The sequence below is a fragment of the Saccopteryx bilineata genome, chromosome 4 (assembly GCF_036850765.1).
Source record: "Saccopteryx bilineata isolate mSacBil1 chromosome 4, mSacBil1_pri_phased_curated, whole genome shotgun sequence".
NCBI classification, from domain to species: domain Eukaryota; kingdom Metazoa; phylum Chordata; class Mammalia; order Chiroptera; family Emballonuridae; genus Saccopteryx; species Saccopteryx bilineata.
Window position 1 is genome coordinate 92001002 of NC_089493.1, and position 22736 is coordinate 92023737.

A 22736-nucleotide genomic window follows, 5' to 3' on the forward strand; every position below is an offset into this window, starting at 1 on the left:
TTCAACAAAATGACATTGATTAATAAGAGTACATAGTTTTCAGATAAACATTTCTATAGCATTTGAACTGTTGATTATGTTGTATACCCATCAGCCAAAGTTAAATCATTGTGTGTCACTGTATGTTTCTCTTTACTCCCTTATCCCACCCCTCCCCCACATCTCCCACCCCCTCTCTTCTCCCACCCTTCCCCATATCTATTGCCCCCTAGTAACCACTTCACTTTTATCTATGTCCATGAGTCTTGCTTTTATATCCTACCTATGTGTGAAATCATGTAGTTCTTAGCATTTCTGATTTATTTATTTTACTCAGTATAATGCTATCAGGTTCCATCCATGTTGTCGTAAATGGCACTATGTCATCATTCTTTATGACTGAGTAGTATTTCATTGTATATATGTACCACTTCTTCATCCAATCCACTATTGAAGAATGCTCTGATTGTTTCTATGTCTTGGCCACTGTGAATAATTTTGCGATGAACATGGGGGTGCATGTGTCTTTACATGTCAATGTTTTTTGAGGTAGATACCAGGTAGAGGAATGGCTGGGTCATATGCTGGGTCAATTCTTAATTTTTTGAGCAACCACCATACTTTCTTCTATAATGGTTGTACTAATTTTCACTCCTACCAGCATGGAATGAGGGTCCCTTTTTCTCAACAGCCTCTTCAACACTTGTTACCCGTCTTGTTAATAATAGACAATCTAACAGTAGTGAGGTAATATCTCATATCTCATTGTAGTTTTTATTTGCGTTTCTCGAATAGCTAGTGAAATGAGCATCTTTTCATATATCCATTGGCCATTTGTATGTCTTCTTCAGAAAGGTGTCCGTTCAGGTCTTCTCCTCATTTTTTTAAAATTTATTTATTAAATTTAATGCAGTGACAATGATAAATCAGGGTACATATTTTGAGAGAAAACATCTCCAGATTATTTTGACATTTGATTGTGCTGTATACCCCTCCCCCAAAGTCAAAGTATCCTCTGTCATCTTCTATCTGGTTTTCTTTGTGTCCCTCCCCTCCCCCAACCCCTCTCTCCTTCCACACCCCATCCCCGCTCCCCCAACCCACCACCCCCCTTGCCATCACATTCTCAATCATGTCTCTGAGTCTCATTTTTATGTCCCATTTATGTATGGATTCATATAGTTCTTAGTTTTTTTCTGATTTACTTATTTCACTCCGTATAATGTTATCAAGGTCCATCCATGTTATTGTAAATGATCCGATGTCATCATTTCTTATAGCTGAGTAGTATTCCATAGTATATATGTACCAAAGCTTTTTTATCCACTCTTCCTCTGACGGACACTTGGGCTGTTTCCAGATCTTTGCTATTGTGAACAATGCTGCCACAAACATGAGGTGCATTTCTCCTTTTGGAGGCATTATATGGTGTTGTTGGGGTATATTCCTAAAAGTGGGATAACTGGGTCAAAAGGCAGTTTGATTTTCAGATTTTTGAGGAATCTCCATACTGTTTTCCACAGTAGATGCACCAGTCTGCATTCCCACCAGCAGTGCAGGAGGGTTCCCTTTTCTCCACATCCTCGCCAGCACTTATTCTGTGTAGTTTTGTTGGTGAGCGCCATTCTGGCTGGTGTGAGGTGATATCTCATTGTGGTTTTAATTTGCATTTCTCTAATGATTAGTGATGTTGAGCATTTTTTCATATGCCTATTGGCCATCTGTATGTCGTCTTTGGGGAAGTGTCTATTCATTTCTTTTGCCCATTTTTGGATTGGGTTGTCTTCCTGATGTTGAGATTTACAAGTTCTTTATAAATTTTGGTTATTAACCCCTTACCAGATGTATTGTGAAATATGTTCTCCCATTGTGTAGTCTGTCTTTTTATTCTGTTCTTGTTGTCTTTAGCTGTGCAAAAGCTTTTTAGTTTGATATAGTCCCATTTGTTTATCCTGTCTTTTATTTCCTTTGCCCATGGAGATAAATCAGCAAATATATCACTGTGAGAGATGTCGGAGAGCTTACTGCCTATGTTTTCTTCTAAGATGCTTATGGTTTCACGGCCTACATTTAAGTCTTTTATCCATTTTGAGTTTATTTTTGTGAGTGGTGTAAGCTGGTGATCTAGTTTCATTTTTTTGCAGGTAGCTGTCCAATTTTCCCAACACCATTTGTTAAAGAGGCTGCCTTTACTCCATTGTATTTCCTTACCTCCTTTGTCAAATATCAGTTGTCCATAGAACTGTGGCTTTATTTCTGGGTTCTCTGTTCTGTTCCATTGATCTATATGCCTGTTCTTATGCCAGTACCAGGCTGTTTTGAGTACAATGGCCTTGTAGTATAACTTGATATCAGGAAGTGTGATACCTCCCACTTTATTCTTCTTTTTTAAGATTGCTGAGTCTATTCGTGTTCTTTTTTGGTTCTATATAAATTTTTGGAATATATGATCTATATTTTTGAAGTATGTCATTGGTATTTTAATTGGTATTGCATTGAATTTATAGATTGCTTTGGGTAATATAGACATTTTAATGATGTTTATTCTTCCTAACCATGAGCACGGTATATGCTTCCACTTGTTTGTATCTTCCTTGATTTCTTTTATCAATGCTTTGTAATTTTCCGAGTACAAGTCTTTAGTCTCCTTGGTTAAGTTTACTCCTAGATACTTTATTTTTTTGGTTGTGATTGTGAAGGGGATTGTTTCCTTAATTTCTCTTTCTGACTGTTCATTGTTGGTGTATAAAAATGCCTCTGATTTCTGAGTATTGATTTTATATCCTGCCACTTTGCTGAATTCATTTATCGGGTCCAGTAGCTTTTTGACTGAGACTTTAGGGTTTTCTATATACAATATCATATCATCTGTAAATAATGATAGTTTTACTTCTTCTTTTCCAACTTGAATGCCTTTTATTTCTTCTTCTTGTCTGACTGCTGTGGCTAGGACTTCCAGGACTATGTTAAATAAGAGTGGTGAAAGGGGGCACCCCTGCTTTGATCCTGATCTTAAGGGTATTGTTTTTAATTTTTGCCCATTGACTATGATCTTGGCTATGGGTTTGTCATAGATGGCTTTTATCATGTTGAGGTATGTTCCCTGTATTCCCACTTTGCTGAGAGTTTTGATCATGAATGGGTGCTGGATTTTTTCAAATGCTTTTTCTGCATCTATTGAAATTATCATATGGTTTTTCTCCTTCTTTTTGTTTATGTGATGAATCACATTGATTGAGTTACAAATATTGTACCAGCCTTGCCTCCCCAGAATAAATCTCACTTGATCATGGTGTATGATTTTTTCCATATATTGTTGGATCTGGTTTCCTAATATTTTGTTGAGGATTTTAGCATCTATATTCATTAGAGATATTGGCCTCCAATTTTCTTTCTTTGTGTTGTCTTTGACTGGTTTTGGAATCAGAATTATACTCACCTCATAAAAGAAGCTTGGAAGTCTTCCTTCCTCTTGAATTTTTTGAAATAATTTGAGAAGGATAGGAGTTAGTTCTTCTTTGAATATTTCGTAGAATTCAGTTGTGAAGCCATGAGGCTCAGGACTTTTCTTTGTTGGGAATTTTTTGATAACTGTTTCTATCTCATTAGTTGTAATCGGTCTGTTTAGGTTTTCTGATTCTTCTAGATTGATTTTTGGAAGATTGTATGTTTCAAGGAATTTGTCCATTTCATCTAGGTTCTCTAGTTTTTTGGCATACAGTTCTTCATAGTATTTTCTTACAATATTTTGTATTTTTTAAATTTTTTTAAATTTTTTTATTTTTTGTATTTTTCTGAAGCTGGAAATGGGGAGAGACAGTCAGACAGACTCCCGCATGCGTCTGACCGGGAACCACCCAGCACATGCACCAGGGGGCGATGCTCTGCCCGCCAGGGGGCGATGCTCTGCCCCTCTGGGTGTCGCTCTGTTGCGACCAGAGCAACTCTAGCACCTGGGGCAGAGGCCAAGGAGCCATTCCCAGCACCCGGGCCATCTTTGCTCCAATGGAGCCTCGGCTGCGGGAGGGGAAGAGAGAGACAAAGAGGAAGGAGAGGGGGAGGGGTGGAGAAGCAGATGGGCGCTTCTCCTGTGTGCTCTGGTTGGGAATTGAACCCGGGACTTTCGCACACCAGGCCGACGCTCTACCACTGAGCCAACCGGCCAGGGCCATATTTTGTATTTCTGTTGTGTCAGTTGTTATTTCTCCACTCATTTCTAATTCTATTTATTTGAGTCCTCTCTCTCTTTTTTTGGTGAGTCTAGTTAAGGGTTCATCAATCTTGTTTACCTTTTCAAAGAACCAACTCCTAGTTTCATTGATCCTCTGTATTGTTTCTTTAGCCTCTATGTCATTTATTTCTTCTCTGATCTTTATTATTTCCTTCCTTCTACTACATTTGGGCTTTACTTGCTGTTCTTTTTCTAATTCTTTTAGATGCAGGGTTAAGTTGTTTATTTGAGCTTCTTCTAGCTTCTTAAAGTGTGCATGTAGTGCTATGAACTTCCCTCTCAGTACTTCTTTTGCTGTGTCCCATAAATTTTGAGTGGTTGTATGCTCATTGTCATTTGTTTCTAGGAAGTTTTTTATTTCTTCTTTGATCTCATTCTTAATCCATTCATTATTTAACAATCTGCTATTTAGTTTCCATATGATTGAGAATTTTTGAGCTTTTCTGTTGTGATTCATTTCTAGTTTCATGACGTTGTGATCGGAGAAAGTGCTTGATATGATTTCAGTCTTCTTAAATTTGTTGAGAGCACTTTTGTGCCCTAACATGTGGTCTATCCTAGAGAATGTACCATGAGCACTTGAAAAGAATGTATATTCTGCTGCTTTAGGGTGAAAGGTTCTGAAGATATCTATTAAATCGAGTTGATCTAGTGTGTCCAATAAGTCTGCTGTTTCTTTGTTAATTTTCTTTCTTGAGGATCTATCTAGTGATGTTAGTGGGGTATTGAAATCCCCTACTATTATAGTATTGCTGTTGATCTTGCCCTTTAAATCTATCAAAGTCTGCTCTATTTATTACGTGGTCCTATATTAGGTGCATAGATATTTATAATAGTTATATCTTCCTGTTGGATTACTCCCTTTATCATTATGTAGTGGCCTTCTTTATCTCTTACTATATCCTTTGTTTTAAAGTCCAATTTGTCTGAAATAAGTATGGCTATCCCAGCTTTTTTTTCATTTCCATTTGCATGAAACATTTTTTTCCATCCTTTTACCTTCAATCTATGTGTATTTTTTGTTCTAAGGTGTGCCTCTTGTAGACAGCATATGTACGGGTCCTGTTTTCTTATCCACGCAGCTACCCTATGTCTTTTGATTGGATCATTTAATCCATTTACATTTATGGTTATTATTGATATGTAGTTGTTTATTGCCATTCTCTTCTATAAATGTGTATTCCTTTTTTGCTATTTTCTTTTCCCACTTTGATCTGTTTACAACAGGCCCCTTAACATTTCCTGCAGCATTGGTTTGGTGGTAATAAATTCCTTGAGTTGTTTTTTGTCTGGGAAGCTTTTTATTTCTCCTTTGATTTTAAATGATAGCCTTGCTGGATAAAGTAGTCTTGGTTTTAGGTTCTTGTTCTGCATTACTTTGAATATTTCTTGCCATTCCCTTCTGGCCTCAAATGTTTCTGTTGAGAAGTCGGATGTCATTCTTATGGGGGCTCCTTTGTAGGTGATAGCTTTTTTTTCTCTTGCAGTTTTTAATATTTTCTCTTTATCGCTTAGCTTTGGTATTTTAATTATGATGTGTCTTGGTGTAGGTTTCTTTGGGTTTCTCTTTAATGGAGTCCTCTGTGCTTCTTGAATTTGTGAGAGTTTCTCCTGCATTAATTTAGGGAAGTTTTCAGCTATGATATGATTGAACAAAGTCTCTATCCCTTGTTCTTTTTCTTCTTCTTCAGGAACCCCTATGATGCAGATGTTATTTCTCTTCATGTTGTCACAGAGCTCTCTAAAAGTTTCCTCAGACTTTTTGAGTCTCTTTTCTTTTTCCTTCTCTGCTTTCATGCCTTCATTCCAGTTGTCCTCCAACTCGCTGATTCGATCCTCAGCTCTATCTATCCTGTTTTTATTTCCTTCCATTGTGGTCTTCATTTCTGATATTGTATTTGTCATCTCTGACTGATTCTTTTTTAATATTTCAATATTCTTTTTTATACTTGCTCTTTCTTTATTTAGGTGTTCATGATGACCATCCACTGTTGTTCTAAGATCCCTAAGCATTTTTACAATCATTATTTTGAGCTCTGCATCTGGAAGTTTGATTATTTCCATATCACTCAGTTCATCTCCTGAATGTATCTCTTGTGGTTTCATTTGGATTGCACTTTTTTGTCTTCTCATTGTGTTTGGGTGTTTTATTTGTAGAGTTGGTTGAGTCTAGGCTTGGTGTTGTCTGCCTCCAGTTTTCAATTGTGTTATTTCTACGTCTTTTTGGGTTGGTATCAGCTATTATTTGTAATCCACTTTCGGATTTGGGCAGCTTTGAAGTCTTGATTTGTTTGTTTTCTTAACATTTGATAGTCTTTTTTATTGATCTCAGCAGGGAGCTTCCTTGAAACTGTCTCAGGTTACTAAGTGTAACCTGAGACTCTGAAGGCCTCTTCTGCCAACTAATCTTTCTGGGGGCAGGGTGTTTTCTCAACTTCAGTAGGGGGGCTGTATCTCAGATCTCCATGCAGACCTGAGTTACTGCCCCTCCTCCCCACTTCTTGTTTTCAGCTGTGTCTTGTTGCACTGATTGGAGCTGGAGAGATGTCTGGAGATCTCTGATCCAGAAGCAATTCAGTACTGTTTTGTGGAAGGATCAGTCCCTCCCCCAGCTATGGCTTCCTCCAGCACAAATGAGTCAGCTTTTTTAGTTGGCTCCTGCATTCCTTAGCCCCTCACAGTCTGTCCCTCTCTCTGTCCTTTCCACTTGGGAGATAAGCTAGTCTTTTCAACACACCTTGCTTCCTGGTCACCAGGCAAGTGGCTGTGAGCAGTATTTTCTATTCTTTTCCCTGGGGTGAGATCCCCTCTGGGCTCTCAGCCTTCCCCTCCCCTCTGTTCCTGTAAGCAAGGGAGATTCAGGCGCTCCTTACCAGGTTCGTTGTGGCTTCTTCTTTGCTCCTTGGTTTTTGAGAGCTGTTCTCGTAGTCCAGAGTTGGTTTTTCATGCTGATTTTCCCTAAATTTATTTGTATTTCAGTGTGGTGGTGAGAGCTGGGCATCTGTGCTTCTGCCTACTCTGCTGCCATCTTCTAATCCTCTTCTCCCCATTTTTTAATTGAGTTGTTCACTTGTTTGTTGTTGAGCTTTGTGAGTTCTTTATATATTGGATATTAATCCTTTATCAGAGCTATTGTTTGCAAATATCATCTCCCATTTGGTTGGCTGCTTATTTGGTTTTTTTGGGGGGGGCTCAGAGACAGAGACAGTCAGAGAGAAGGACAAATAGGAAGGGAGAGAGATGAGAAACATCAATTCTTTGTTGCGGCTCCTTAGTTGTTCATTGATTGATTTCTCATACAATGTGCCTTGACCAGGGGGCTAGAGTAGACCGAGTGACCCCTTGCTCGAGCCAGTGACCTTGAGTTCAAATCTGTAAGCCTTGCTCAAACAAGGTGAGCCCACGCTCAAGCTGACAACCTCGGGGTCTTGAACCTAGGTCCTCCACATCCCAGTTTGATGTTCTATCCACTGCACCACCGCTTGGTCAGGTTGCCTATTTGTTTTGTTGTCAGTTTATTTTGCTGTGCAGAAGCTTTTTAGTTTGATATAGTCCCACTATACTTTTACTTCCCTTGCCTTTGGGGTCAAATTTATAAATTGTCTTCTATGGCCAAGGTCCATGAGTTTAGTATCTATGTTTCCTTTTATGTAATTTATTGTCTTAGATCTTATATTTAGGTCTTCAATCCATTTTGAATTAATTAACTTTTGTGCAGGGGGACAAAGTGTAGTCAAGTTTCATTCTTTTGCATGTGGCTTTCCAATTTTCTCAGCACCATTTATTGCAAAAAAAATATTTTCTCTAGTGTGTATTTCTGGCTTCTTTTAACAAAAGAGATGTTAGAGGGGAGATTGGGAAGGTAGAGAAGATACCTTTGAGGGAAGTGCAAACTTTGTGCAGAAGGAAAGTATATAAGTTAGTACCCCCTACTCCTTCCTATATGAGTGAAGGCACCAAGCTCAGCTTCCACCCACTTCACTAAGTTGAGGTCTGGCAGGAAATGTCAGGTTCTGATGGCAAAAAATGTAAAATGTAGGAGAAAGACAAAGGACTAAAACAAGGTACACTAGCACCTTTTAATTGAAGCAGTTTTGCATGTATTTTTTATAAATTTAATGAATATGTCTAGATTTTGAATGTACCTTTTTGAACCTACAACTGTCTAAGAGCAGCCACAGGGCAGAGTTCCTCACAGTGAAAGACTTTGAAGTGGTCCATGTGGGTTTGGTGAGAAAGGGTTTACTCCTGAGCCTGATCACTCCTTCCAGGAAACTGCAGGTGGAAGCTCTGCAGCCCTTGTAGAAACCACACACCATCATGAGAAAGCAAACATTTGGGTACCTGCCAACCTGTCCAGACAGAGATAAGAGCCAACAGGAAGGGGCAGAAACCTCTCCACCCAATGGGGCTGTTCACACAGAGGAAGAGCAGTCTGAACAGCCAAGGAGACAAGGCTATTCCACCCAGGAGAGAAAGTGAATGAAGAGTACTTTGCTATCTCCCACCTCTCTGCTCAACCACTGAAGGGTAAAAGAACAGCATAGCCCATCTGTCACTGGAGCCACTGGAGTCTTCCTGCTGAGTAGAGGTGGAGGGCAAAGCTATTACTCTAAAATGATAATTAAGGTTCACAATTAATACAAAAATTGTGTATTTTGAGCAAAACTGCTTTAACAACTAAATGGAAAGGAAAGGACAACCTGTTTCCCAATAAAAAAGAGAGGACTAATCAAGCAAAGCAGAGTATTAATCATTTGTATTGAAGATAACTCTTGAATTTATATGAGATTTTACATTTCTCAAGACTTGTAACTGGCATGGTTTTACTGTTTTTCCACCTACTTCTCTACTCTTCAGGATACTGAATTGTCATGAAGATAAGCCAGGCAGACTGTCCTCAGACATTAGGGCCAAAATCTAATTTAAACTCTTTAAAAAAAATTTTTTTTTAAAAAATCATCATGGACATATATGGTGCCTAATATGGTTTATTTTTAGAAAAGCATGTTTTGGTGTAGACAAAGCAGAATTGTCCTTCAGGCAGCAATATGCTACATTATTAGGGATCCTGAAGCTTCATTTTCTTATTAATTGGTATAGATTTTGATAAGCACATACAAAATAGGCATCAACACTATAGTAAATCTAAAATGGTTATTCTAGGCCCTGGCCGGTTGGCTCAGTGGTGGAGCATCAGCCTGGCGTGCAGAAGTCCCAGGTTTGATTCCCAGCCAGGGCACACAGGAGAGGCGCCCATCTGCTTCTCTGCCCCTCCCCCTCTCCTTCCTCTCTGTCTCTCTCTTCCCCTCCCGCAGCAAGGCTCCATTGGAGCAAAGATGGCCAGGGCGTTGGGGATGGCTCCTTGGCCTCTGCCCCTGGCACTAGAGCGATGCCCTGGAGGGGCAGAGGTAGCCCCCTGGTGGGCGTGCCGGGTGGATCCCGGTCGGGAGCATGCGGGAGTCTGTCTGACTGTCTCTCCCCGTTTCCAGTTTCAGAAAAATACAAAAAAAAAAAAAAAAAGGTTATTCTACCTTTTAGAGATTTAGTTCCCCATCATTTAGAAAGAGAAGCACTCTTTACATTTAGAAACTGATGAAGTAAGAGATATTAAAACCTTGTTAAACTTCTCTCCATTATCAACAAACATGCTCCATATAAAAAAGTAACCACAGAATTAGGGTAATTCCACTCGCCATTGTTCTTGTCAAGGAAAGATTTTCTTGGTGTAGAATGTTGGGTGATTCTATAGACTCATTTAGGATCTTGAATGATGAAAGAAACCAAGAATAATTTAGGAGAAAGAGAAAATAAATAGAAATGGGTTATAGACAGAGAAGACTTGTCCAAAAGGACACATTCAAGATTTGCTTTAATTTATCATTAAATTTGAAATGTGAGAGTTATTAGAATGAGTTAACAGCCTCTCAAAATCAGAAACCCTTGAAGAAAAGACGGTAAGCACAAAGAGGCAAGCAATAAATGCATTCATACTTATTTATAAACATCCATTTAAGTAGACATCTGTGGTTTTCACTTTTTTTTTTTCCAGCTCAGTAAAGTCACCATATCATTGAGAATTATATAACTATTTCTCTGTACAACTTTAGGGAGCACCATTCACATCTTAGTCTCAGACAGAGAAAGACATTGATGAGGTACAAAGAAGACAGATTTTTGAGAACATTGATTCAGCTGTGCTAGAGCTGCAAAAGTCAAAATATTCTCTTTAGAGAACAAGTCAGAAGGATTTGAAATTGTTATTTATGACCGACAGATCATAATACAGCCAAAGGCAGGAGAAATGTTTTGTACTGTACTATCTTCTGAACTGAATATATAGTGCATAGAAGGAGTTTTTAGTGGAAATGGATAGAATTATATAAATACAGATAGTGATTGGTTTAACTTTTTATAGTCAAAGTGAACCATGTAGTCCTATGAATGTTTTATGAATTTCTGATTGGAAAAAAACTGGAGCCCTGGCCTGTTGGCTCAGTGGTAGAGCGTCGGCCTGGCGTGCAGAAGTCCTGGGTTCTATTCCCGGCCAGGGCACACAGAAGCGCCCGTCTGCTTCTCCACCCCTCCCCCTCTCCTTCCTCTCTGTCTCTCTCTTCCCCTCCCGCAGCCGAGGCTCTATTGGAGCAAAGATGGCCTGGGCGCTGGGGATGGCTCCTTGGCCTCTGCCCCAGGCGCTAGAGTGGCTCTGGTCGCGACAGAGCGATACCCCGGAGGGGCAGAGCATCGCCCCCTGGTGGGTAGAGCGTCGCCTCCTGGTGGGTGTGCTGGGTGGATCCTGGTTGGGCGCATGCTGGAGTCTGTCTGACTGTCTCTCCCTGTTTCCAGCTTCAGAAAAATACAAAAAAAAACCACACAAAAAAAACCCTGGAAGAATACTAAAAACATATAACTGTCACATAAAGAAGCATTCATTTTTTTACTTATTTTTATCTTTTTCACGTTTTTTCACTTTGTGATAACATATTGTAGGAAGTTTCTTTTTTTAATTATCAAACTGATTTTTGTCATTAAAAATTTGCATCTATAGTTTGATTGATTCCTTACTATTCTACATCTTAAGTATACCATTTAATTTTATAATTTTCATTTTTTGGCTATTTTGATTATTTCCAATTTTTAATAAATTAAAATCACTTTATGGTAACCACCTTAAATACAAATTTGATTTGTATTTATCATTATTTTATTAACACAGCATCCCAGGACTGAAATTAGTGGTTCAATGGATATAAAGTGTTTATAATCTATTTGTTCCTTGTCTCTCTCTTGTTTCTAAAAGAACTCCTATAAAAGGTTTTCTAAACTCATCATCTCTCCTCCCTTTTCTTACCACATCCCAGTCATGTTCTCATCCTTACCATGCCGCTGAAATCACTCTTGCTTAGGTCACCAATCAGCTTTATATCAATGAATTCAGCAATCCATTATCATGTCTTTATCTTACTGAATTTCCCAGAAAAATATGATATTCTGGCTACTCTCTCCTTAAAACCCATCTTTGCCTAAATTCTGGGACCCTGCAGTCTCTTGGTTTGTCTTCTACCTCACCAACCTCACCAGCTTAGTTTCCTTTTCTAGATCTCCCTCCTATTGTTAACCTTTCCGTGTTGTGTTATTTCAGCATCAGTGTCATTATCTTCAAATAATCTTGAAAGAGTTTAAGATATGCCACTCTAAAATATGTTGCTTTGGTATATTGAATATTTTTAGCTGGAGACACTTGATAAACAGCAGGTGTAAGAAGGACATTCTGACCCTCACCTCTTTTTCTTCCTGAAAGCAGGAGATGAAACTCCTATTGAAAGATGCCCTCTCTAAACAAGAAAAGAAACATTCCAATCACCACAGAGAAGAGCTGAGGCTGAAAGAGGTCTGTGCAAAGTGACCTTGTTAAAGTAACTCTTATCTTTCTTTAATCTCTCTGTAACTGCCACTCTTTGTTCAAACTAGCATATAAGCACTTAGGTTGAGCCCCTTCTTTGGGTCTTCATTTGCCTATGAGGGTGTGCATGTGCATATAAAAAGTATTAAATAAAATCTATATGCTCTCTCTTGTTCATCTGTTTTATATCAACTTAATTCTTAGGTCCAACTGAAGATACTAAGAGGGAGGAGATAAAGGTTTATTTCCCAAACAATCTCATCTAAGAATATGGCTTTAATTACCATTATACATTGATGACTCACAAGTTTACATCTTCATCCCAGCCCTCTCCACTGAAAGCCAGTCTCATATATACTATAATCTATATGACATGTACACTGAATGTGTAATTAGCATATAATATTTAACATATCCAAAACATTATGTCTTATTTCCCCCCATAGGCTCTTCCCTCAATGTTCTCTGTCTCAAAACAAACAAACAACAATCTAATTCACCTAGTTACAACAGCCATAATTTTTGGAGTATTCTTTAACTTTTCTCTTTCTCCCATACCCTCCACTGTTAACAAACTAACCATCGAAGATTTATTTTCTGTCAGAAAAAGTTTGAATTCATTTTAAAATTTAAATAATGATGTCACATCATGGATTCCAGTGACAAACTACTCATTTTTGAATTCTAACTTTAAAATAAAAGATGGAAGCTGTAAACAGATAGATAGATGATATAAGATAAATAGATAGATACATACATGGATAGAGGCAAGAAATATGGCAAAAAATATCAGATTGTTGGTCTCCTTGTTTGGTACCTTAAAAATTTTTAGGACTTTGGAGCAATATCCTATAGTAAGATTGAGAATGTTGAGATATACTTTTTAAACAGAATGGTAAGTGTGAAGAGGAAAATGGAAAAAAAGCAGCATAATACCTGGACCTCAAGCAGATCAAATTATATATAGGTATATAAAAATATAAACTGGGTTTCTTTAGAATTATTTTTGCTAATATAACCCATGGAAAGTTTTCAAGGGTACAGAAAAAATTGTAAAGAACTTAAAAGCACAGGGATCTTAGCATGAAGACTACTTATCTAAAATGGGACACTATCAAAATCACATTTGTTACCTCACATCTAGAAAGATACAAGTTATTACCACATACTTACTGAGAAGTCATTCCTTCCCACAATGAGTTGAGATTGCATCTTTATCATATACTAAATTTCCATGAAAAATTGAGCCTATTTATTGCTTTGCTATTTCATTTAATTTACCTATTTGTCTAGTTTTAATTTGTACTTAAGAATATGTTTTCTTTTCTCTCTTCTCTCTCTCACTCTTCTATTATATTTATGATATAGAAAATGTGCTGTTTTTATTCCACATTTTCTTTTAACTGTTTTTTGGGGGGGGACATGTGAATGATAAGTTTTTAAAAATTGTTGTTTATATTATAACCTGTATTTTAGTAGTAATTTTTTCCTCTGTAAGTTTTTCTGATATATTATAATTTCATCTGCAAACATGCAGATGGTATTTTACCTCTTTATTTCCAATTCTTGTGCTTCTCACTAATTTCTCTGGGATGACTGCATTACCTAGTAGCATGATACAATGTTAAACAGTGGCAAAAGTACTGGATATCATGATCTTTCTCCTAACTTTTATCAGAAATCTCCTACCTAGCATTTCCCCATAAGTAGATGGTGATTTGGGGTTGTGGTTTATGCATTTTTATGTTAAGAAATTAAATATTAAAAAAAAAAAAGAAAAAAAAAGAAATTAAATATTAATTTATAATATTAATTCACATCCTTAGTGTTTTTAACATGAATGTGTTGTATTTTGATATATGTTTTTTCTGCATCAGTGGAGATAATTGTATGATTTTTCTTCTTAGCTCTATGCCAGTTATTAAGCTACTTACTCTTAACTGCAAACAAATACTTTGCTCATATAATTTGCTTCTTTGTGCAATAAGCATTGATGTCTATCATGCACTGCCCCCTAGAGTTAGTTAACTAGCATATTCTGTTTTGTACATCTTATTAAACATCTACAGGATTAAGGTGAATAAACTTATGTACCAGACATTCAATATTTATTGTTTACCTGCTACAATCCCTGTCTATCATTGTTCCTGAAAATTGTTAATCACCTTTCACTAGGTATATTCTGGTTAGTAGTGATCTAGAATGTTAAAATGATCACATCTGAGACAGGAAAAAAGACAATTCCAAGGAAAGTGCTGATGTAAATGTTAACTTCTCCCAGATAACTGGACCAACTTTTCTTTCTTTCCTGACTAATTTTTTTTTTCTTTGAAAACATTCCTTTTTAATATCCTTATCACCAGAGAGAAAATCTTAAAACACCTATAAGGTTTATTAGCATTTCTGCAGTGCCAAACTTGACAAGATTTGACAGTGTTCTGATTGGGAAAAAGAGCAATTTTATTCCCAGGAAAGTGAACCAATTTACAAATAGTCAGGTTCTCTAGCCACTACCCCAAGTGTCTGTTGTTTGTTTCTTAAGCAGTGAGGAGAGGACAGAAGAGGGTAGAGCACAGTTCATCTAAGACCCTCATCTCTGAGAGGGTGCTAACTCCAATCTGAGGTACAATTATACTGTACTTCAGGAAAAAAGCTAGAAGAAGCAGTCCACCTACTTTACATAATTTCACATGTGAAGAAGAAAGGAAAACTAACATCTACAATTAACATCACAGAAGATCACAGCTCTCTACACATCATACATTCTCAGCCACTTATTTCAGGCACACAGAAAGAAATGAAGAGAAGGAAGGATGGGGATAGCTTTTATAAGGCCAGAATTTATCCAGGGAATGTAGCCAAGAAAATGTGATTAAGTAGATACCTAGAGTCGTCAGAGTAGGAATGGATGCAAAGAATAGAAGAGAACTATCTTCTTTAATCTCTAGTCTTTCTAAGTCCCCAATTCTTGCTAAAAATATACAGGGTTTCAGATAACTAAGATGCAAAATATGAGAAATTACCAGAGTTTGCACAGGTGCCCAGATCTAAATATAAAAAACACTTAAATTTTGCATAAACATCAACATTTTCAGAGTTGTTGAGATACTAGGTTGCTCACTCAAAGCTGAGAATATATTTTAAAAAATAATATTATAGTTCCCTTCTTTACATTTTCAGAGAGAATTGTGGAAAGATCTCTTTTGACTAATTTAAAACTGCTCAGATTGAGAAACATAACAACGCATGGAAGACCCTAACCGATTGAGAGAAACACCAGTTCTTCTCTCAGCCTTCTGTTTACGGCCCTCAGAATGTAGTGCAAGGTCATCCAGACAAAGAACCTACATAGATTTCCACTAAAGGCGGGGGACCTGGGGAAGGGAGTACCAAGAACTAAAGATATTCATGGGATTCTTCATCCCTGAAGAACATTTTGAGACCATGTTTTGTTTTCTTTTTCTCCCTCTCTGTACATTCTAATTTTCTTTCATTGAGCATAATGAGTTACTTTGTACTAAGCGAGGAAATGATAAAAACTTTTAATGAAAGAGTTCAGACCACATGGGGGCAGTGCTTCCACTGACAGAAGTGACTGGCTGGTGGCTAGGACTCTGAATAGGAGCAGCAAGAAGGAATATTTTCAATGACAGGTTTAATGTGACAAGTGAGATTTTGATTGGTTGTAAAAACACAAGGAAGATCATCAGAGGTTTCCACACCAAAAGATGCAGAAGAATCTGGAACCGTGATCTAGGCCCACTGAACATGGTCAGTTCCAAGCCTCCTAACTGATTCCTCAGAGACTCCAGGAAGAAGCAACAATGGAGATTCCCCTGCGAGCTTCACTGATGCTCCTGTGTGTGCAGCTAACCTGTGAGTGAGAGGAGTGTGGGGGGAGAGAAGGGGTCAAGCCAGGGAAATGGGGCTCCTCTGATACTGAAATCTAGGAAGAATCCAGGGATAAACTAAGAAAAATTATTTAAAAGAAAAAAAAATAAGGAATTTATGTATGAAAAAAATTTCACTTCTGAACAGGGTCAAACCGACATCCGCGGGTGGAACAGAGCCCATCTTTCCTCAAAGTCCAGGAAGGAGAGAGCTTCATGCTGAACTGTAGTTATACAGACAGCAATGCCGATTTCTTCCAGTGGTTTAGGCAGGATCCTGGGGAAGGCCTCAGATCCCTCATACAAATGCGATCAAATGTGAAAGACAAGACCAGCAGAAAATTCACAGTGAGGCTTAATACAGAGGGCCAGCACTTTTCCCTGCACGTGAGGGATTCCCGGCTCCACGACTCAACCACGTTCCTGTGTGCAGCGAGCGCACAGTGCGGCTCAGGCACCTGCGCCCTGCACCTAAACCCTGCAGAGCCTTGTCCCTCCCCCCGTGAGGGTTCCAGGACACTGACTTTCCCCTTGCTCTGAGCAAAGGGAAACACGAGGGGCTTTTTACAGCATAATGTCAATTTTTTTTTTTTGAAGACCATGTGCAAAGGGATAATATTGCCAAATGCCACCTGATGTATTTTGTTTTTCAGTGTGAAGTTCTTGCAGAGAGCACTAAAAAGAACAAAAAGAAAACAGAAAATTCCTACTCTTTTTTTTTGAGCTCCTTTGTAGACTTTTACAAATATACTGAAAAAATATGATCTCAAAAGCCCTGATTATCAACTTTAGTAATGAAAGAAAAAATATTTTGACCTTCTGAAAAGACTGGCTTAGAAGATCAAGTACTAAAACCTGAGGGAAACTGGTATAACATTTATAAAGGACACCATGAAAAGAGCACACAGTGTGATGGAAATCTGCTTCTTCCTTAAGAGGGGTACGGTCAACCAGCTGGCTAGAGAAGAGTCAAAGGGGTGTGACCAGAGGTGATCAACAGTGGGTCTTTGGAAAGTGCCAAGCATCCTGTTATTTTCTAGAGTCAGAACCCTGAGCAAGAAGGGTAGGAAGAGAATGAGACACATTAAGGAGTGACCATGAACTGAGGAAACAGTATGTGCAGGCACAAACTGTTGGAATCATTATATCTTACATCCATATTCATTGGAGAAGAACTTTAGAAGAAACACTGAACAACCATGTGAGTAAGATAATCCATGTAGGAGATGTCACCAGCCTCTGTTTACTTCAGTGCTTGGACAGAAAACCTGTGAATAGATTAGCCAAGGTTACAGAATAGAGATTCTCCGTGATCCCAGAAGAATGGTTTTCTCTCACCAAGTTGCAGTTAGTTGCTTTTCCTGCCAAATAGCCAAGCTGTCAGCAGTAGATACCACACTGAGCCTTCAGAATGGAATCACATCTCAAGATGATCATGAGCCACTTGTTCGCAAATTGACTACATTGGACCACTTCTACCCTGGAGGCGACAAAAATTTTTTTTATTGGAGTTAATACATATTTCTGGGTATGAGTTTGATTTTCCTTCCCCAGTGCCACACATAACAGCATAGACTGAAGGCTCAGAGTGTCTGACTGATCATCAAAGGATTTCCTATTCCTCTGCATCAACAGCCCTGCTTTATAGCATGAAAGTGTGACGATGGAAATATGACCATTGGATATACTGATCCTACTGCACAGAGTATTATCTACAAACCACTAGCCTAACAGAACGTTGGTATAACAAAAGTTCGGATAAAGGACCAGCTTAGAGACAAGACTCTAAGAGGTTGGTGAGCTATTCTCCAAGGTGGTGCTGAGTTCCTAAAGCAACCCTTAATCAGTGGTGGGCAGTGAGTGTATGAATTATTTCACCTCCTTTATGTCTTACTTGGGATAACGCCAAAGGGTATGCTATACTGAATCCCAGAGCTACTCAGCTCTAATTGCCCATAGTAATAGCTGGCTTGATGACAACACCCTGTATTGGCTACCTTCCTTTCCTGATTCTCTTCTTACCAATGTTTCCTAGAACCACCTGCACAAAAAACTGCATACACAAATCTTTATATTGGAGCTATGTTTCAGGGCTCCAAAACTAAGATATAGAAATTTAAATCATTGGACAAGAATGGAATTTGTCTTCAAAGACATTCTATTGCTCCTTCTTCCATTGCTATCAAATTGGGTTTTGGAACATAAGAGATTCTAGCAGCCTCATACAGGGCTGGTCTCAACTCCCATGACTCCCTGCACCCCTCTCTGAGTGGAGAAGCTGAGTTACAGAGAACTGTGCTGCTCAGACAGTACCTGGAATGTAACAGAACTTCATTCATACTCATGGCTTGTGGACTCCAACTCTGAAGTACCTATGTCACTCCCTCTGGAAATACAAAATTCCAATGAATCATCGTACTTTTTTTTAATGTTTTTGTTCACAATATTTTATCAAAATGGAATGAGTGGTGAGAGCAACTCTTAATATGAGTTGTTTGAGGCAATTAGTGCTGATGAGTACTCTTGCAATAGTTCAGAGTTTCTTGATACAGCACAAACTTATTTTTTTAAGTATCTATGGAAAATAGGCACAATTAGACATGACAAGAACAGCTTCCAGTTAGGTAGACACTCTCTTCAATCACAAACATATATCTCTTTTCTCATTCTTTATAATTAGAAATTATAAAAATATAAAATCGAATGCATAAATATAATAAGTATAATCTTATCCATAATTAATTGTTCATATTTTTGTTAACCACTTTTTCATTTTTATTTAAAAGAAAAAAGAAATTACAGAGTTTGCCATTGCTACAAATGATATCCTCCCTTTTTTCACCATTCTAAGTCCAGTCTCCTCTCTAAGATTGTCTTCTCAGAAATAAATTTGCCAGCTCTCTTTCCTTTCTATTTCCATCCTAGAATAAAAGCCTATTTTCTGAAAGAGAGACCAAGCCTTACCGAGGAAGTTTCTCACTGAGACATAGTCACCCTCCCACCTATGATACCATTTCCTGTCACCACACAGAGAGAACCCTGATCAGAGCAAGAGTCTTCTCACCCTGCAGGGAGAGCTGTCAGCATGAAGTTTGCTACTTTGCTGTGGGAGGTCCTGGTCTCTACCTTTCTTGGTAAGGGAGCTGTAAGTTTTTATGTTATCTAATGGGGCTCTGAAACAAAAGAAGATTAATAACACAAGACCTGCATGGCATCACAGATCCCAGCTATGGGGAGCTGGGATGTTGATGTGTTCTGCCTGGGGTTTGGATCAACGAGAGAAAGGGAGGGTAAGGATGGGAAGAGCTGTGAGCTGCCTGCTCTATCTCTCTGGTGTCATACCCCAGTGCTGTCCTTTCTGTCCTCTTTCTCACAGGATCCAATGTGGCCCAGAAGGTCACTCAGCCTCAACCGGAAATGTCTGTGCAGGAGGCAGAGACTGTGACCCTGGCCTGCAAGTATGACGTTAGTGAGAGTGATTATTATTTGTTCTGGTACAAACAGCCTCCCAGCGGGGAGATGATTTTCATAATCCGCCAAGAAGCTTATAAGCAGCAAAATGCAACGGATAATCGCTTCTCAGTGAACTTCCAGAAAGCAACCAAACACTTCAGCCTCAGGATCTCAGACCCCCAGTTGGAGGATGCTGCGATGTATTTCTGTGCTCTCAGAGGGGGCACAGTGAGATAAGTGATGAGGAGAGGCTTACAGAAACGTCAGACCCAGCACCTGTGTGGGGGGAAGGGAAATGATTGGAGAACATAGAAAATCACTATCTTCTCTTGGGGATGAAAGCTCCTTATAACTGAATGCAAGAAACACAGAGAGATGCATGTCTGCAAGCTGTAATCGTTAAAATAACAGTAAAAATAATGGCATGTGTAGTGCCTTCCAATTACACTAAATGTCTTCATACCTACTATCACTTGTAACCCTCACAACTTAGTATGGTGTATATGGAAGATCAGACTTCGTAAGCCTTTCTTTTATTCATAAAATCTTTATAATTTGCCTGGGAGCTTATACCTCCAAAAATCTTAAACTTTTCCATTTTGTTAATTGAAGATTATTTTTAAAATATTTTAAAATTTCTTTAACTTTCCCATCCACTTCCAAAATTAAATCTCCTCACAAAGTACAGTATAAGCTGGACAAAATACCCAGCTTAAAACACAGCAGGTATGACAGTGGAGGCATAACTAGGGAGGGGATTCACTGGTCCACACATGAGCTGTGTCTATGGTACCTAGGTCAGATGATCTAGAAGAAATGATGGAGTGGCTTATTAAGAGCTCAGCTAAGAAGCTGCTCAGAGGTAACACTATTAGTGATTGGAATGCTATTCTCCAGGAAGCAGTAATATTTATTAAACCAATGGCTGATATTTGATGCTCTGGCATCCTATATAAAACATACAAGTGTAGAAAGTAAAAAATGGAAGTGGAACAAACTTTTCTCACATTATTCTCATAACCCATTTTAGAATTTTTCATTTTCTTTCCCACAACCTTAAGCTCTAATGGATAGAGGTTTAGTTCCCAGAGGAAGAATGTTTCTACCAGAGGATTCAGCAAGGGTTTCACAAAAACTATAGCTATGACTATCATGTAGGTCATTCTTAACTCCTTGTGCCAATGGTCTAGCAGTCAAAGCAGTTATTAGGCTGAAGTGTAATTGACCCTGATTGTCATGTAGCACCAAGTTGTTGTTACACAATGAGGGCAAGGAGGGATATGCAAGGAATTTCAGTGTTTCACATTGGGTATTTCTATACCCAGTAAAAACAGCATGTGGCTTTTGTTGTTACAAGGCCTTAAAAGAGCAAAGTGATCAAAAACTGTGGTCACCCCATCCGACAAGCAATCTAGGTCTTTTAAAGTGCTATCCAAGGAAATCTGAAGAGGATGGTGGAAGAGGGAGAAGATGACTATAAATTATACCCTTAGTATCTGTTAAAGAAGTGGAGCTCAATGCTTATGTCATGTTTTAAATAAGTTGCAGCCAGCCACAAGCTTGAAGACTCAGTGACAGTGAAAAAAGTAGGACAAGCATGTGTCTCTACAGTGCAAAGAACACATGTGCCTTGTTATTACATCCAAATGCCTACCTCTGATTTTATCAATAGATGTGGTAGACAATTCTCTAAAACACTGGGACTCATTCAAGCTGATAATTTTGTTATTTTTTACCTTCTACCCTAGGGCCTTTTCAAACACATCAGAAGGTTACTCAGCCTGTGGGCAAGCACAGCCTGAAAGAACAGGGGAATTACAAGCCTTGCTGGCAAGCACCAACCAGTGAAGAAAGGACTAGCTGATAAATGTGCAGCTTCCTGATTTCCAGCTGACAATCCTGAAAAGGGATCCTATACCCTTCTTGGGAGATACTGGAAGAATTAAGCCCTAATCTTGCCCTATGTACTTTCTAAGTCTTGCTTCCTAAGATATCTTCCTAAATAAATTATCTTCACCTGAATCCTTGCTTCAGAGTCTATTTTGGGGGAAAACAAAATTAAAACAGAGATTCTTTGAAAAATGAATAGAGAAATAACAGAAGAGTTCAAGGTGAAACCTATTGCTAGTAAGAATAAATGGGTACTTGAGTGATTAATTGGTAAAATAGAAGATGTCACCACATCCTTTCAAAAGATGGTGAGATAGATCACATTTACAAAACTCCAATCTCTGCAGATGTGTGAGCATGTCTTTTTACTTCATAACACTTTACTTAACAATTCTAAACTCTTTAATCACTATTTCCTTTTCTGAATTTGCTTAGGCTCTATCATTTTAAACTTCATTCCTACTTCTTCCCAAAATATACTTTTATTCCAGTGAGTCTGTTCTCCTTACTGACTCATAAGCACTTCAAGCCCTTGAATTTCTTTTCTGGTGCTCCACTCACCCAATTTCCCTTTTATGTAAATTTCAGTCTGCTCAAATCATGGACACCTTAAAGCTCAAGCTCCTCCAAAGGTTTTTTTTAAGTAGAGAATCCTTGAAGTCTTTCTTTTCCTATGTCATGCAGTGCTGAATCTGAACCAAACTATCTGGCTCTTGGTGGCTCCCCTTCTTGAAGCATTTACTGTTGTTTCAATTTACTAATCTTTCCAGACTTCATAAGGACAAAACTTTTTCATGTATACTTCAATGTTCCTTGAGGTTCTTGGCAGTGTTAGGTACATAATGAGCACTTAATAAAGCCCAAAGATTTTTGCCTAAACTTAATTTTATAATCATTACATAAAAGGAAAACTTTGTGTGTTCCAACAGAGTCATAGAAGGTTTTTCTGAGAAAGTAAGACATGATAAACGTTAGGATGTTTAAAAGTAGTGATAAAGAGAATAGAGAACATTTAAATAATCAAGGTCTCACAAATGAGACCTTGGGAGAATGGGGTTTGTGGATCTCCTTGTTAGGGATGAAACTAGACACATACTTATGGAGGGGGAAAAATGGCTCATACTCCAGATTCACAGCAGTCAGCATCTAATGGGTCCCTGACCAATTACCCAAGAAAGTGCACTGTAGGTCTAGGCTGGGTGCAGACAGCAAACATTTTAATAGAGTCTTAGCTCAGCATGAAGGGACCAATGGGAGTTAGGAGGTGGGGGTTGGGAGGCAAGGGTTAGTGGGGTCTCCTGTTGGGGGACAGTGCTGGTGCTGTGCAGGGAGGAAAAAATAGCCCTTGCTCTGTAGCCACAAACCTCAGTGTCTATCTGAGCCTCTGACA

At 38.5% G+C, this 22736-nt stretch overlaps 2 gene segments (V, D, J or C); both read left to right on the forward strand.

Moving 5' to 3' along the window:
* Positions 1–15359: 15359 nt before the first annotated feature.
* On the forward strand, positions 15360–16543 carry LOC136335491 (T cell receptor alpha variable 13-1-like). The segment is given in 2 exon segments: positions 15360–15429; positions 16152–16543. Coding segments are annotated over 2 exon segments (462 nt in total).
* Positions 16544–19033: 2490 nt separating this feature from the next.
* Positions 19034–21467, forward strand: LOC136335179 (T cell receptor alpha variable 38-1-like). The segment is given in 3 exon segments: positions 19034–19137; positions 19380–19461; positions 21205–21467. Coding segments are annotated over 3 exon segments (231 nt in total).
* The last annotated feature ends 1269 nt before the right edge of the window (positions 21468–22736 follow it).